We start from the raw sequence: 15,099 nt of genomic DNA on the forward strand, positions 1-15,099 counted from the left end.
AGTCACCCCTTCTTCCCTATCATGGCTACATTCTAGGGGAAGGACCCCATTTTACCTACCAGCTCTGTGGGTCTGGGAAGATACCATTGTCTGGTTTAAAATGAGGACAGTCTCTGTCCTTGGACTCCCAAAGATGGCTGTGCCCAGTGCTTGGCTCCAGTACCCCCCATTCAGATGTGGCATGCTGGCTGCAGCCCCCTCTGCACCTGCTCGCCTGCAGATCCAGCTCCTGGGAAGCCCCAGTCTGCTGCCCCCGGCTGCCTGAGCTCATCATCCTTGGGTGGCCCGTGCAAAGTGCAGTGCTGAGCCCAGCACAGTGCATATGCTGCTTTTTAGTTGCGATTTTATAACGAAATGGGGATCAGACTGCTGCAGATACAATGTAATCCCCCAGAGATAATCTGTGGGGTGCCCTTCCTGCACCACAGACCTGAAAACACTGAAGCAGACAGCTGCTTTCTTGGAAAGTGAGAATGGGTGAATAATGGATGCCATGGCTAGCCCTGTGAGTTAAAGAAGTTCAGAAACAGGAAGTGACCCACCCTGGGGTTCACACCTGCTCCCCAACTCAAATTCTTGCTTGGATCTACTCTCCAACAGTGGGGGTCTGCCAAAGTTACATGCTTGAATGGAGGTGGAACCCCAGCAGAGAATAGGAAGCCACCTGGGCCCTCTGAGGCTGAAAGCTATGTGGGACTGCTTGGCATCTTACAAAAGAGGGATGCAGTAGCCTAGCTTAGCCCTCTGGCTTTTCCCTGGAAGATGGTGGATGAGGGTAGACCATAAACTGGCTTGGCATTAGGCCTTCCCTGAGCTAACTCTCCCCACGTCCCTGAGATGTGGGACGTTACACTGCAAATTGTTTCTGGTTAAATGACCACCTTTTCTTTCTCTCTTCCAGCCAAGGGGTCAACTTCTTCCACAAGGTAAGTACATCCGTGGGCCAGGACACTATCGTAGTAACATTTGTTTTAAATCTGTGTGGGCGCACATGTTTGTGTTCGCGACTGTGAACATGTTCATGAATGTGTGCCTCGGCATGCGTTTGAAGGTCGCAGCGAATACCTTGGTCCTTGCCTCCACCTGGAGATCGGGCCTCCGGTTCCACTCTGTAGGCCAGGTTAGCTCGCCGATGAACTGGGGTCGCTCCTGTCTTCATCACCCATCTCCCCTTAGGATGGCTGGGATTACAGAGAGACTTCAGCTGCCTCCTCTGACTTCATGCGGGTTCTGGAGATCTGAACAGCAGGCACTTGACCCACTGGCCCATCCGCTCAGACTGCCCCCCCTTTTCCTTAGTTGTCTAACAGACCCCAAAATACTATAAACCACCAACCCTCGCTCATACCAGTCCATCTTCCTTTCTCTCTTGTACCCTGCTTGCCAGGACTGTTTTTGATTATTGCCTTAAAGGAGTAGGTTTCAGGACACATTCGAATTGGTAGCTCGAGGTCTTTGCCTAATCTCCAGTGACAGTGTTGGGGGTAGCATCCTTCCCTGTGCCCTCTGTGGTCATGAAATCCTGCACACTCCACTGGACTCATCTCCCCAGCACTTAGTCATGTTGCCCTTCTTCCTTCTGCCAAGCACCTCACTAGGATGTAGCCTGAGGACCTGCTAGGGTGGTAAAGGGAGTCCTTCTGAGGTCACCGCCTGCTCAGGAACTCAGGTGGTGACATCACAGGACACCTTAGTGCAGCTGTTTATGTTCAAGGGGATTTATTGCAGAGCTCTGCTCTAGGGGCTGAGGTACAATCGAGGCTCAGACTTGGGGAAGAAGTGAGTATGGAAACACAGCCATCCGGAGTATGGTGGCTCCCACACAGCAGGGATGGGTGGCCATGTATGGCTTAGGCAGAAGAAGCCACAGCCTCTGAAGAGGCAGGTGAGCAGGGACCTGAAGCCAGGGGCTCTGGGGCAGGCTTAGCATGCGTGGACAAGAACAGGTGGAGCCGAGCCTGGAGTGGGGAGGCCTGACTGACAGGGACACAGGAAGCCAAGGGATGAGGAGATCCGGGCAGCCAAGTGTGGGTCAGCCCTTTTGGAGAAAGGCTTTTCTGGCTGCTTGTGAGACGGGCCCTGGTGCTCTCCTGCAGAGTAGGACAGCACCCCATAGTCTGTTGTGTAAGTGTGCCAGTGTGCTGCAAGGGCCTCGTGTTGGTCCCCGTGAGGCTGTGCCATCACATGAGCTGTGCCGGCCTTTCCTGCCTTCCTCCATCATTCTCTCTGTCTCTTTCCCTTCCTTCTGGAGTTCAGAATTGAGCGGAGGGTCCGGAGTGGAAGCCAGTACTGTAGAGCCTGTGACTGTAGAAGGACCCGGGTGGTTCCATGGAGAGATGTGATCTAGCTTTTGTTTTCCAAGTATCACTCGCCTTCTCCGTGTGTAGAAGCTAGGCAACCGGCGAGGTGGAAGCCAAAAGGCTAATGAGGAAATGCCTGCGGTGGTCTAAGCAGATGGTGAAGGCTTAGGCCAGGTGGAGTGTGGGCTAAGACGTGGTCAGGTTCTGGTTGTATTCTAAAGACGGAGCCAAGAGGGCTTGCTGGAATGTAGAGTCAAGGACACCTCACATTGGGGACAGTGAGGAGCCCGTCCTGGCTGGAGGACCATCCGTAATGGGAATTTGCGCACAGCAGGGGAGCCTCTCCTACCTCCATGGGCTCTAGGGAGCTTCAATCTGCCTCTGTCTGCCCACTGAGAGAGGGCACAGTGCCCTTGGGATGAGTCTTGCCTCCTGTTTTGGTCTCCCCTGACCCTGCCCAGCATTCCAGCCTCCGCCCCTGAACATGCTCATCAATGTACCACCCACACCACCCTCAGGAATCCTGTCCAGTCACCCTCCCTCTGCTCATCACATTCCTTCACCTGGTACAGTCTTTCCCAAGGACAAGGCTCGTCTCTCTCCTCTGCTCAGAGACCTGCAGTTGCTGTGTGGGCCTTCAAGGTTAAGTCCAAAGGCCTTATGGCCCGGCCTCCATGCCTTCACACTGTGAGTTCTGGCCAACCTTGAGGCTTCCCACTGGCTTCTCTCTTTTCTCTCGTGCCACATACGGGGCCCCGGCTCTCCTCCTAGCCCATTCACACTGGCCTCTTCCACACATGTGCCCTTCAGGGGCTCTAAAGGATATGGGGACACAGTGGGTCCTGTGAACGGTGCCTCTGGAGTTGTGCGCCACAGCAGCTGGAGTTGGCATCTTCCTTTCACCTGGTCCCCTCCTAGTCTTCCGCAGTGAGGCCAGTGCTTCCTCTTAGATCAGGAGCCTTGCTGTGAGCATGCACATCCCGGTCCGTGTGAAGTAGCTCCAGCCTGTCTCCATTTTCCTGACCATATATATCTCTTGAGCACAGGGACTGTGTCCCTCCTGTTCACAGCCAGCAGCTCTTGCTCTCGGTGCCATCCCTGGGACGGGATAAATTTTTCATAAAGGCTCGCCGAGTGAAAGAATGCCTGAATGATCGTCATCCCCCACCGCCGCAGTGCCTGTGAGCTCTGAGCTCCTGAAGCCCCTTCTCCCACGCAGGGGCGGCTGTCCAGTCTGTTGTTGTTGTTGTTTCTCACTTGTCTTACTTGGTTACACTGCAGTTCTAGAAGAAAAAGTGGCATTATAGGATTGACAGCAGCCACCACAGCGTCTGCCCAGTGAGCACTTACTGTGTCCCAAGGCCCATCTGTCCCTTTACTCATATTACCCCCCTGGTGGTTGTGAGTTTCTATTCCTATCCTTGTCGAAGGACAGTGGTTCCCAGACCTGAGTGAGGCTGACGCCTGGGAGCTGTTCAAACACAGACCAAAGCTGAGCCTCTGATCCCGACTCCCTTTGCCACCCTTTGGGAGCCCCTGTCTCAGGGGGTTATTATAGTCCCCTTCCTGTGCTTGAGGCGGCCAGGATCTGAGAAGTCAACGAAATGCCGAGCTGCCCCAGGTCTGTGCCGGATTGCCTGTACTGACACCTGCATGTCCCCATTGATGCTCGGCTGCCTCCCGCCATCTGTTTCTTCCTCCAGAGAAGCGGGACGTTTTCTGTCCTTTCATACCATTCCAGTGTGAGCCTACCCAGGGAGCTAAATCACTAGCTCCTTTCATGTCCCTAGACCAAAGTGATGGTGGGTAGCAAGCCTTAATGGTGGTTTCCTGGGCAGCAGTGGCTCTGGCCCAGCATGGGATCAAATACTTGCTGAAAGACACTGGTGCTGGTGTAGAAGAAAGCCTAGCACCTCAGAGAGGGTGACGGGGATCCTGCGCCTTTGAACTCAAAGGGCTCCCGGGCTGCTGGCTGGCCACGGGCCCAGCCTTCTGACATACAGGCAGAACACTGTTACCCCCACCCACACAAGAGTGTTGCCTGCTCTTTTATTGGACACTGGGGTTCATTTGGATGGCCATTGTTTAAATGCGACACATTTCACCACATTTATTCTCGGGATACCAGGACTACCCCAGTCGTTCATTTATTTGTTTGGATTGAGCTCAGCTTGGAGGCAGACTTGGGGGAATTCAGTGAAACAACACTCACCCATTCATTCAGCAAGCATTTATGGAGGGAGTATAAGCCCTGAGCTAGCCCAGGACTAGGTGCTATGGTTTCATCGTCCCCTGGGAGGCAGCTTACCATGCAAACTACAAGCTTAATAATCAATGGGCAGCAAGAGCTGGAAAAGGTAAGATGAGGCAGAACAAGGGGGTGATCAGGGAAGGCTTCCTTAAGGAGGCAACATTTGGAAGACAGCTAGTGAACGAGAAGCTCTAGCGTGGAGCTGTCGGAGCAGAAGTACACTAGACAAGGAGTAGCTAATGCCAAGGCCCTGAGGCAGGGGTGTGGACAGGACTAGATTAGCCAGAGCATAAAGGAGGACACCTACAGCAGGGGTCAGGAGCAGGCTATGCACAGCCTCACCAGTCAGGATATGGAGGTGGACTACACTAGAGTAAGGGTTCTGTACAGAAACATCATTTCTTCTTCTCCTTCCTTCTCATCTTCCTTCTTCCTCCTCCTCCTCCTCTTCCTCCCCCCTTCCTTTTTGTTTTGTTTTGTGATGGGGGTCTCAGTATGTAATCCAGGCAGGCCTTGAACTTGAATTCCCTGCCTCAGTCTCCTTAGTACTGGGATACAGGGATGAACCAACATGCCTGGCTTTTACTTATGCACTATAAAAGCAAGAAATGGAGGCAGGGAAACCAGGGATTTCCACAGCCTGGAGACCTGGGACCAGTGACATAAGGTGACCAAGAGGACAAATTTGATGTCGCTTTTGGAGATGGCCGGTTCACCTTGTGCTGAAGAGAGGAATCCAGGATACACCCCACTCTAGTCTGAGCCCAGGATGAGTAATGATGGTGCCATATTTTAAAACAGAGTGGACAAATGCTCACAGTGTTGAATACTGCTCTGAGAGAAAGGGATGGTCTCCTGAGGACAGAGTGTGGACGTTCTGTGAAGGTTCAGATAAGGTGGTTTAAAATAGGATTTCAGCCGGGCACAGTGGTGCATGCCTTTAATCCCAGCACTTGGGAAGCAGAGGCGAGAGGATCGCTACAAGTTCAAGGCCAGCTCGGGCGACACAGTGAGACCCCCATCTCCAAAGAAAAGTGTTCAAATGGGATTTCAAAGATCTGAAGGGAGAGTTGTCTGTGCAGAGGCCTTGGGGCTGTTTGACCGGTGCTAGCTTCAAGGTTGGGTGCCTCCGCCTGTGTGGTAAGACAGCCTGGCAAGGAGGAACAGAAAACAGCACTGAAGATGTGAGGTTGTCACAGAGAAGTGGTCCCACCAACTTGAGCACTCTTGGTGAAGCCTTCCAGAGAGGAAACACAACTAGGTCTTAAAAAGGATGCTTACACGTTAACCAAGAGAAAAAGTAGTAGGGAGCCCGTGCTGGCTAGTTTTTGTCAACCTGACACAAACTCAAGTCATCTGAGAGGAGGGAACCGCAATTAAGAAAACGCTTCCATAAGACTGGGGTATAGGCAAGCCTGGAAGGCATTTCTTTAACTAGTGATAGATGGGAGAGGGTCCAGCCCGTTGTGGGTGGTGCCTGCCATCCCTGGGCTGGTGGTCCTGGGTTCTATAAGAAGGTGGGCTGAGCCAGCCAGGGGCAGCAAGCCAGTAAGCAGCTCCTGCCTGCAGGTTCCTGCCCTGTTTGAGTACCTGCCCCGACTTCCTTCCGCGCTAACAGTGATGAGGAGGCATACCTCTAACAGACCGCTTCCTCTCCAGGTTGCTTTGGTCATGGTATTTCCTCACAGCAATAGAACGGAGTCACCCAAGGCTACTGCTGAGGCAGAAAATGCAAAGCAGCCGCAGCCCTCATGCATAGTCAGTGTGCAGATGTGGGACTGAGTAAGAGTGGTGAAGGGATCAGGCAGGGCAGACCATGGCGGGGATCGGGGGTGTCTGAACACGGTGGTGACTGAATGTGGGCCAAACAAGCAGTGGAGGCCGCAGAAGGTGGGAGCTGGTGACCGGGGAGAGAGTGGCATGACCTCCTATCAGTTGTGTCCTGGACCCCGGAGGACTGTTTGGCCACCTGGGACACTTTATGATCCAGGCACTCGTGACAGCTCCATCAAAAACCCTGCTCGACAAGCCCCGTTGCTCATTCTGACATTCTGCACGCTCACGTGCCCCGAGTCTCTGGCTTGATGATGATGTAACCCCGGCGGAGCCGGTGGCTCCAGCTTGCCTATCACCCTCACCGTGACCCTCCACTGAGCCCAGCCTGGGTTCTGATGGCAGGATCAGGGGCATGAACAGTTATTGTTGTTTATTAAGCAAGGCATTTTGATCTTTCCTCTTCCTTTTCTTTTAGCGGCACTACATAGGTATACGTATAACATTTGGGAAATATGGGACACTAAAACAAAGAAAGATACTCAGAAGGCCACTGCTGTTTTCATTTTCTTTCCAGTTTTCCACACGTTTTCATCAAGGATACTTCCTAGAGACTTGATTTTTCACTTCGTTTAATGAAAGCATTTGCCACTTAACAAAAATCTCTTAGAACTAGAGACATGACTCAGATATGCCACTTGATTAGCATGAACAAGACAGTGGGTCGCATCCCCAGCACCACAAAAGTCAAATGGAAACTTCTCATCTGCTTTGTGAACACAAAATGATTTGGTTTATGCTAATTTCCCCAAACCACTGCCCATTGCAGAGTACCAGGATGTGAATTCACTTCCACATCTTGTCCAGGGCACATGCCTTTGTATATTAAATCCCACAGAAAGGTAGTCACAGTTCAAAAGATGGGATATTATCACTGCTCATGGTTTGTCCACTACTTCCCAAAGGATAGCCCCAGCTTGCCTCCCCCACAGCAGTTCATGGACGTGTCTCCTCATCCCACCTTCCTCTCCGAATACCTTTCCCAGTATCAGTCTTAAAGATCCTTCCAGCAGAGGCTTTTTAAGAAGTGAGTGTGCATTGTTTAGAATTCCCTCAGTGAGTCCGGCTCCTGTGTCCAGACATTTGATAAGCAGTTACGGTCCCTCCCCGGCCCATGTAGGAAGTAGGGCCTGGATGTTATTCTGATTGATTTGCATAAGCTCTTGAGATAGATATTTTTATCTGTGTCTCTTTCCGTTTTAGGTTGCATGAGCCTGAGAAGAATGCCAGGGAAATAACCCAGGTACAGTCTTTGGTGAGCTGCCCTTCCTGGGAAACTTGGGGTGTGATTTCCTTGCTTCAGCCGGAGTTGCGGATCCAGTTCTAAATTAAGACTCTGGGGGTAGGGAGGATCTGTGCATTACTGAATCACCCATGAGTCCTCTGCACCCTTCTCTCTGCTCCAAAGAGTCTGGGGACTGCTGGGTTCATTGTTAGCCCTTGCACAATTCCAGGGGCTACCAAGGGCAGTGTGTCCCAAGTCACCGATGCCCTGGAGTCAGATTGCAGCCTCCTTTGTGTTGAATATTTCGCCTCACCATCAGCAGCTCACTTCTACCCCCTTGGAGCCTGGCTCTTCCCTGCCAGCCATGGCCTCTCTTGCCTTTGTGGAGGAGGAAAAGCCGAGTCACTAATTACCTGGATTACAAGGGCACCTCCCTTGACCTGGTAGCTCCTCCCCCTCCCCCCATTGATAAGGAGATTGATATAGGCAGCATCATTAGTGTATATCCCAGACCGCTGAGCTCTGTTGCCTCTGTCCATCATGTCAGCTCCGGGCACACAGGGTTCCTCAGAGCCTGGTTACAAGACAAGTGCCGTCCTGGACCTGGAATGAAAGAACCAGCTTTCCTGCCATTCCCAAGGCAGCCGACACCACTTTAGACATAATCTGCTGACGACAGAGCCAGGCTGGGAGAGAGAAGGTGTTTGGAGGCCGGGACCTCTTGGTTTGCTGTCCCAGCCCCTGCCAGCCCTAGGCATGCGCTGAGTGGTAATCAGCAAACCTAAAACAATTTCTAATCATGGCAGCGAGATTTCCTTTCCCCCTGTTACTTTGTTTTCGAGCTTCCTTGTGGAATCTTCTGGGTAAAACATGGTGGTGAGAAGTGGTTACTGCAGCCTGTAGAAATTCACATTCCAAACTTACTGAGGATGCAGCTCGGTGTCCGGTCCTAGAGCAAGGTGGCCGATTTTCTCCCCGGGAACAGGCAGACCTTTGCCTTAGGTTCCCAGGGCCAGCCACCATACCTTGCCAGGGAGGGACACCAGTTCATTCATGATTTCCCAGACAACAGTGAGTACATGCAGGGCTCAGGGTAGAGGCATTCACAATATGGGAAGTCCACCACTTTAGGCTCCAACTAAGTGACTTAGCCCAAATTATTGAATTTTCATCTCCCTAGGTCACTCTTTTTCCTGTAAAATAGGGTCAGTAATTCTTCCTGAGCAGAGTTGTAGTCAAGCCAAAGTGAAATGACTCTGACTATGTGGTTCTAGCCATCTGGTCACCCGTGCCCCCGACTATTTATTTATCTTTCCATCCTTCCATCCTTCCTTCCATCCATCCATCCTTCCTTCCTTCCTTCCATCCATCCATCCTTCCTTCCTTCCTTCCATCCATCCATCCATCCATCCTTCCATCCATCCATCCATCCTTCCATCCACCCATCTATCCTTCCATTCATCCATCCTTCCTTCCATCCATCCATCCTTCCATCCATCCATCCATCATCCATCCATCCTTCCATCCATCCATCCATCCATCCTTCCTTCCTTCCATCCACCCATCCTTCCATCTATCCATCCTTCCATCCATCCATCCATCCCGTCACCATGGATTGGACCTCTGTGCTAGCATTGTCTGCAGTGTAACAAATGCCCAGTAACAAGCTGTGGAATAAGCCAGGCGGTGGTGGCGCACGTCTTTAATCCCAGCACTCGGGAGGCAGAGGCAGGTGGAGCTTTGTGAGTTTGAGGCCATTCTGGTCTACAGAGTGAGTTCCAGGACAGCCAGGGCTACACAGAGAAACTCTGTCTGAAAACAAACAAACAAAACAACAAAACAAAAAGGTTGTGGAATAGACATGTAACTGGAGGAGTTTTCCCTATCTCCTCAGAGATCACATTCACTAAGATCATGAAACAGACATAGTCTTCGGTAGTAGATGCAGTGATAGGGAGATGTGAGCTGAAGAGTTCGGAGGGGCTCTGGGCCCAGCCAGAGGCACTGAGGGCCGAGACGTAGCTTAGGATGGAGCAGGCTAGAGCAGAATTGTCCATGGTGCACTGGGTCTCTTCCAAAGAGAAGTGAGGGCGAGTACTCCAGGCCAAGGAAAAGACCCAGAAAAGGGGAGAAGAGAGCTGCAGATAGTTCCACCTAGAAAGAAGGAGGTGACATGAAACAGGGATATGAGATAACTGCCCTAGTATTTCAGAAGACCCTCCAGGCTCTGGGTGGAGAAAGCTGGATTGGAAGGAGAAAGTCTGGGAATAAAATCACATTGGCAGGAGACGGGCCTGAATTAAGACTGAGTCCATTGGCAAAGTGGCCGGCAGACCTTGTAGTCAATTGATGGGTGAGCAAGCTAGGGCTCCAGAATGACTTCCTCTCTGTGTCTTTTAGATCCAGGACACAAATGACATCAACGACATCACGTATGCAGACCTGAATCTGCCCAAAGAGAAGAAGCCCGCCCCCCGGGCCCCCGAGCCCAACAACCACACAGAATATGCGAGCATTGAGACAGGCAAAGTGCCGAGGCCAGAGGATACCCTCACCTATGCCGACCTGGACATGGTCCACCTTAGCCGGGCACAGCCAGCCCCCAAGCCTGAGCCGTCCTTCTCCGAGTATGCCAGTGTCCAGGTCCAGAGGAAGTGAACGGGACTGTGGTCGGCCCTAGGGCCCGTATCCACAAGATTTCTTGTCCCACATGGAGTGGCCATGATGAGGACAACCAGCCAGCCAGTCCTGTCCCTAGAAGGCCAGGTGGAACAGGTCCTAGGACCAAGAGTAAGGGTGGCCTTTGTCTTCCCTCCTTGGCTCTCCAACACTTCTAGGGCAGAACCAGAGGGGGGACTGGAGAAAGCTGCCTGGAATCCAAGAAGTGTGCCTCGGCCCATCACACGTGGGTCTGGATCCTGACCTTGGCGACTCCAGGTTGCTTCCTTGTTGCTCCAGAGCCTGGTCTCCTGTGTGGAGAAGAGCTCCCCGCCCCCACCTCCACCCAACTTGGGCTTTGGGGCAAGAATCCCTGTAGATCAACTGCCCCCTCCGTGGAAGACCACATCAGGAGACAGCAAGTTTTCCCGCCAACAGTGCTGGCCTCCCACCTGCCAGACTGACTAGCCCTGGGGGAGAAGGAACCCTCTCCTCCTAGACCAGCAGAGACTCCCTGGGCATGTTCAGTGTGGCCCCACCTCCTTCCCAGTCCCAGCTTGCTTCCTCCAGCTAGCACTAACTCAGCAGCAGCACTCTGTGGACACCTGTAAATTATTGAGAAATGTGAACTGTGCAGTCTTGAAGCTAAGGTGTTAGAAAATTTGATTTGTGCTGTTTCGTTGTTGTTGGGTTTCTTTTTTTTATTTTTTTTATTTTCTTTTTTTTCTTAAAACAACAGCAGCAGCATCCTGGCTCTTCGTCGTGTGTTGAATGGTTGGGTCTTGTGAAGTCTGAGGTCTAACAGTTTCTTGTCCTGGAAGGATTTTCTTAAAGCAGTAACAGATCTTTCTCCATTTCCCAGAACTCTGAGGACCAAAAGGGATCCCTCAGCTGCTACTTTCAGGCATTCAGCCTCAGTGGGACGAACCGGGCCCTGTTCTTACGAAGCCACATGGCTGGCTGGCCCTTTGCCTCCACGGCTGCTGTGGTAAGTGCAGCCTCGTCTGACCCAGGGCTGACCTAATGTCGGCCATTCCACGTTGAGGGGAGGAGGTCAGTGACAGCCTCCTTCACTCACAAGCACTGCAGAGGCGTGCAGAGGGAAGGGACGCTCAGCCAGCCGCCCGTGTTCCCGCACTCTGAGGTAATCAATGCAGGAGGAGTCCATCATTGCCGTCACGCCTCAGCAGGATCACACTGGGACCGAACCTGATCGTACCTGTGACGACACAGCTGTGAGCCAGGGCGGACCACCCCTCTGTCACTGGCTAGGGAGTCCGGGCAGAGGCTCTGGTTGACCCACATCCTTCAAACTGGATGCCGGGGCCTGGCTGGGCCCATGGCAAGCGGATGTTACAACCCTGGCTGTCTGGTCTTAACTTAATGTAGCTCAGCAAGTTGAGGCACTAATGTCCCTGATCCCTGGGGATCCCTGGCTCGGGCTGTTCAAGTAGGAAGCTGAACCAACCTACCTGCTTCTATAGGTGTGATGGGAGGATGTCAGGAACACAGCAAGGAGGACCCAGCTCTCTAGGGTTGGTGACCTGATACTTCCCATGATGGCATCCAGGAATTAGCTGAGCCAATAGGCCGTGTTGGAAGCACTGAGCCAGCCAACCAGAACTTGTCTTTGGCATCTGGGACCCATGGTGGCCCTGCCATCTTCTTGGGCTGCCTTTTAATTCCAAAGGGTTGGTTTATAGGCCTCCATTCCCTTCCCCTCTGCCGGCACACGTGAGTACACACACAGCTGTATAGACCAGTTAAGAGGATGGCCTCTCGCTGACATCCTAGCTTTGTCTTAAGTTTTTTTGGAGGGAGAAAGGGAATGAGGCAGGGAAGGTGTATAGTTATAGCTTTAGCCAGGTAGCCTAGAGGGCCCCCAAACCCCCATATGGAACCCTGGTACAAGGAAGAGGTGAAATGCGCCCTGTGAGAGGAATGGGATTCCAGTTTATCTGTAGACCAGATGAGAAGGAAACAGGCCCCATTTTGTACATAGTTGCAACTTAAAATTTTTGGCTTGCAAAATATTTTTGTAATAAAGATTTCTGGGTAACAATGATGCCTTTGGGTATTGCATCTTTGTCTTTGGGCCCCTGTCCTTAGAGTCTACCAGTTACCTGTCCCCTGGAGCTGGAGGTGAGGCTGGACTGTGCCAAGGCTTCAAAACATTCTGTATAACTTGGTCCGCTCCAGGCCTTACAGATGTAAAGGTTCTGTCCTCTCGGCTCGGCGGGAGTCATGGCAGCGTTGGTTGTACTGGAAATGCAGACATGGGGTTTTAGCCTTTCTCCACGACTTCAGTTTGTGGGGATTTGTACACTTCACCCATCACCTGCTACTCAGGGACCTTGGCTGTACCATGGGGTTTAATTGAGTCCCTGCCAGGGTTCCTTGGGGATGAAAGGAAGGAACACCCTGTGCTACATGGCAGGTCTGCACTGGGCGCTGGGCTGGTCCTCTCCGCCTGCACAGAGGGGATGATGACCTCTGCCTTAGGCTCTCTCTTTCTGTGGTAAAGCACTGTGACCAAGAGTGACGTGGGGAGGAAAGGGTTGATTTTGCTTACACTTCCACATCACAGTCCATCATCGAAGGAAGTCAGGGCAGGAACCGATGTTGAGTTCCCTCTGTGGCTTGGTGTCCTCTCAACCAGACCATGAGCTCCCCACCCCAGAAATTCATCTCCCATCTTTAGTGCCCAGGCCCTAGAATAAGGGAGGCCTTGGTCCACCTCATGCGTTAGCCAGCTTTTTGTCACCGACAAAACACCTGAGAAAATAATGTGCTAGGCTTCAGAGATTCTATCTGTGTTTAGCTGCCCCACTCCTGTGGACCTGTGGCAAGACAGCATGGCCATGGAGGAGGGACGTGTCCACAGAGGGTCCTGACCTCACGGCAGCCAGGAAGAAGCCAGAAGAAGGACAAGGCATACCCTTCAAAGACATGCCTCCAGGGACATGCTTCCTCCACCCTGGCCCCATCTCTCGGTTCCCACCCCCTCCCAATAATGCCATCAAATTATGACTATCGGGAATAGCCTGTTAATTAGGTCATAGTCCTCATGGTCCATCCCCTCCCGTTGATTTCATCTACCAGCTAGAAATGAAGCCTTCAACACATACGCCTTTGGGGAGACATATCTAAGCAATGCCGTGTGCCTGAGATTCTCGTGATCTCTTGCATTCTTCTGTTCATGGAATCTTGGCAGATGCGTGCTGTGGTGTCCATTTCACAGAAAGGAAAATGTGGCTCAGGGAGGTAAAGCGACAAACTCCAGATCACTTAATGAGTTCATAACTATTTCTCAAGCTCCTGCTGGGAACCAGGCCTTTTGCAAAATTCTGAGAATGCCGTGTTGACGAAAGCGGGCCACACCCAGATGAGCTCATGGGGCAGGAGGAAGTGAGGGCCGCTAGCCGTCCTAACAGAGCACTGCTGTGACTGCCCGTGGCCAGCATACGGAATGAGAACATCAGCCAGGGAGCAAGGGGCCCCTGTGCGAGGTCAGCCCTGCTGCCAAGAGGAAATGGATGCCCACAGGCTTTTATGAAGGGATGTGAGAAAGAAATGTCAAGTTAGAGATATAACTGGTTTATAGTCCCCAAGGTGATAAACCAGACTTCAAGAGTTATCTTTCTTGCTAAACAAGCTATTTTCCCTCACCCAGACAAAATCAACAAACGGGCATATATCATAACTTTATAAAATCGGGTCCCTAGTCAAATGGCAGAAACAAACTCAGGTGTCTTCCTTGTCAGGACTAACTAATCTTTCAGTAGTGTGTTTAAACCATGCTCTACTGTGGCGATAGGAGAAACGCCCCCTCCTTTTGCCTTACTTCTAAGTTTGGCATACTTTTTCTTATTAGATGAAAATAGATGGACTTTGCTAAGCCTACACGAGGTAAAGCCGCTTCCCAGAGAGGAAATCCCCAAGCTGAGATCTAAAAGTTGAGTAAGGGTGAGTCACATTGTGCAGGGGAGCCAGATCCAGGCAGACCCAGCCTCCCCAGCAGGTACTGGCCCCCATCAGAGCTGCACGCCCCTCCCTTTCATGTTATTCTCTCCATCCACCCCACCCCCCACCCCCACCCCCGCCACACTGGCAATCAGCCTCCTGACAGCTTTGAACATGGGCCACAGGGTCTTTGTACAGGGTTGCTCTGCCCGGAACACCCACTTTCTACTTGCCCTCCAAGTAGGAGAGTGGGCCTAGTTCATTTGTTAGACATGTCATAAGTGTCCAGCGATTCTTTGGAGCCCATATTGTAGTTTGTAATTACTCATGGATTTGTGTTGGTTGATAGCATCCCTCTTTCTATAGTGCCCTGGGAACTGCCTGATTGCAAGTAGGGTATTGGAATATGTTCCTTAACATGATTCCCATGACCAGCCCCTAGACAGCATCCAACAAATAATTGTTTGAGGGGTGAGAGAATGGATAAAAGGGTGGGAGGATGGAGAATTAGTAGATGGATTGCTAGATGAAAGGGTGGATGGGAAAGTGGATGGATGGATGGATGGGTGGGTGGATGGATGGATGGATGGATGGATGGATGGATGGATGGATAGATGGATGGACAGGAAGAAAGGAAGAAGGAAGAGAAAGGACATGGTTTGAAGCTGACTTGGCATCTTAGGAACACTAAGAGGCCCTAGCTGTTAGGCTAAGAATCAGATTCAAGCCCTGGTCCCCCTAACTTTTCCCACTGAGCTTCTCTGTCATTTGCCATGGTCCTGGGTACATTTTCCCAACTGGCAGGGAGCCAGTGACACTTGTTTAAACCCTTGGTGCCTCTTCTTGGGAAGCTGAAGCTATACATGGAA

The 15,099-nt window shown here is 51.8% G+C and overlaps 1 protein-coding gene across 7 annotated transcripts in view; it reads left to right on the forward strand.

Moving 5' to 3' along the window:
- Window positions 1-12,332, forward strand: part of Sirpa (signal regulatory protein alpha) — a 39,126-nt gene extending 26,794 nt beyond the window's left edge. For 4 of the 7 annotated variants that reach the window (XM_076570624.1, XM_042276222.2, XM_076570627.1 and 1 more), the window contains 3 exons: window positions 902-926; window positions 7,588-7,639; window positions 10,010-12,332. In XM_076570624.1, coding sequence (XP_076426739.1) covers window positions 902-926; window positions 7,588-7,639; window positions 10,010-10,267 — 335 coding nt within the window. In that variant the 3' untranslated portion in view covers window positions 10,268-12,332. The remainder of the gene's footprint in view (window positions 1-901; window positions 927-7,587; window positions 7,640-10,009) is intronic. The other 3 variants (XM_076570626.1, XM_042276221.2, XM_076570625.1) reach the window with 1 other exon arrangement.
- The last annotated feature ends 2,767 nt before the right edge of the window (window positions 12,333-15,099 follow it).

The sequence above is a fragment of the Peromyscus maniculatus genome, chromosome 4 (assembly GCF_049852395.1).
Source record: "Peromyscus maniculatus bairdii isolate BWxNUB_F1_BW_parent chromosome 4, HU_Pman_BW_mat_3.1, whole genome shotgun sequence".
Classification (NCBI taxonomy): Eukaryota; Metazoa; Chordata; class Mammalia; order Rodentia; family Cricetidae; genus Peromyscus; species Peromyscus maniculatus.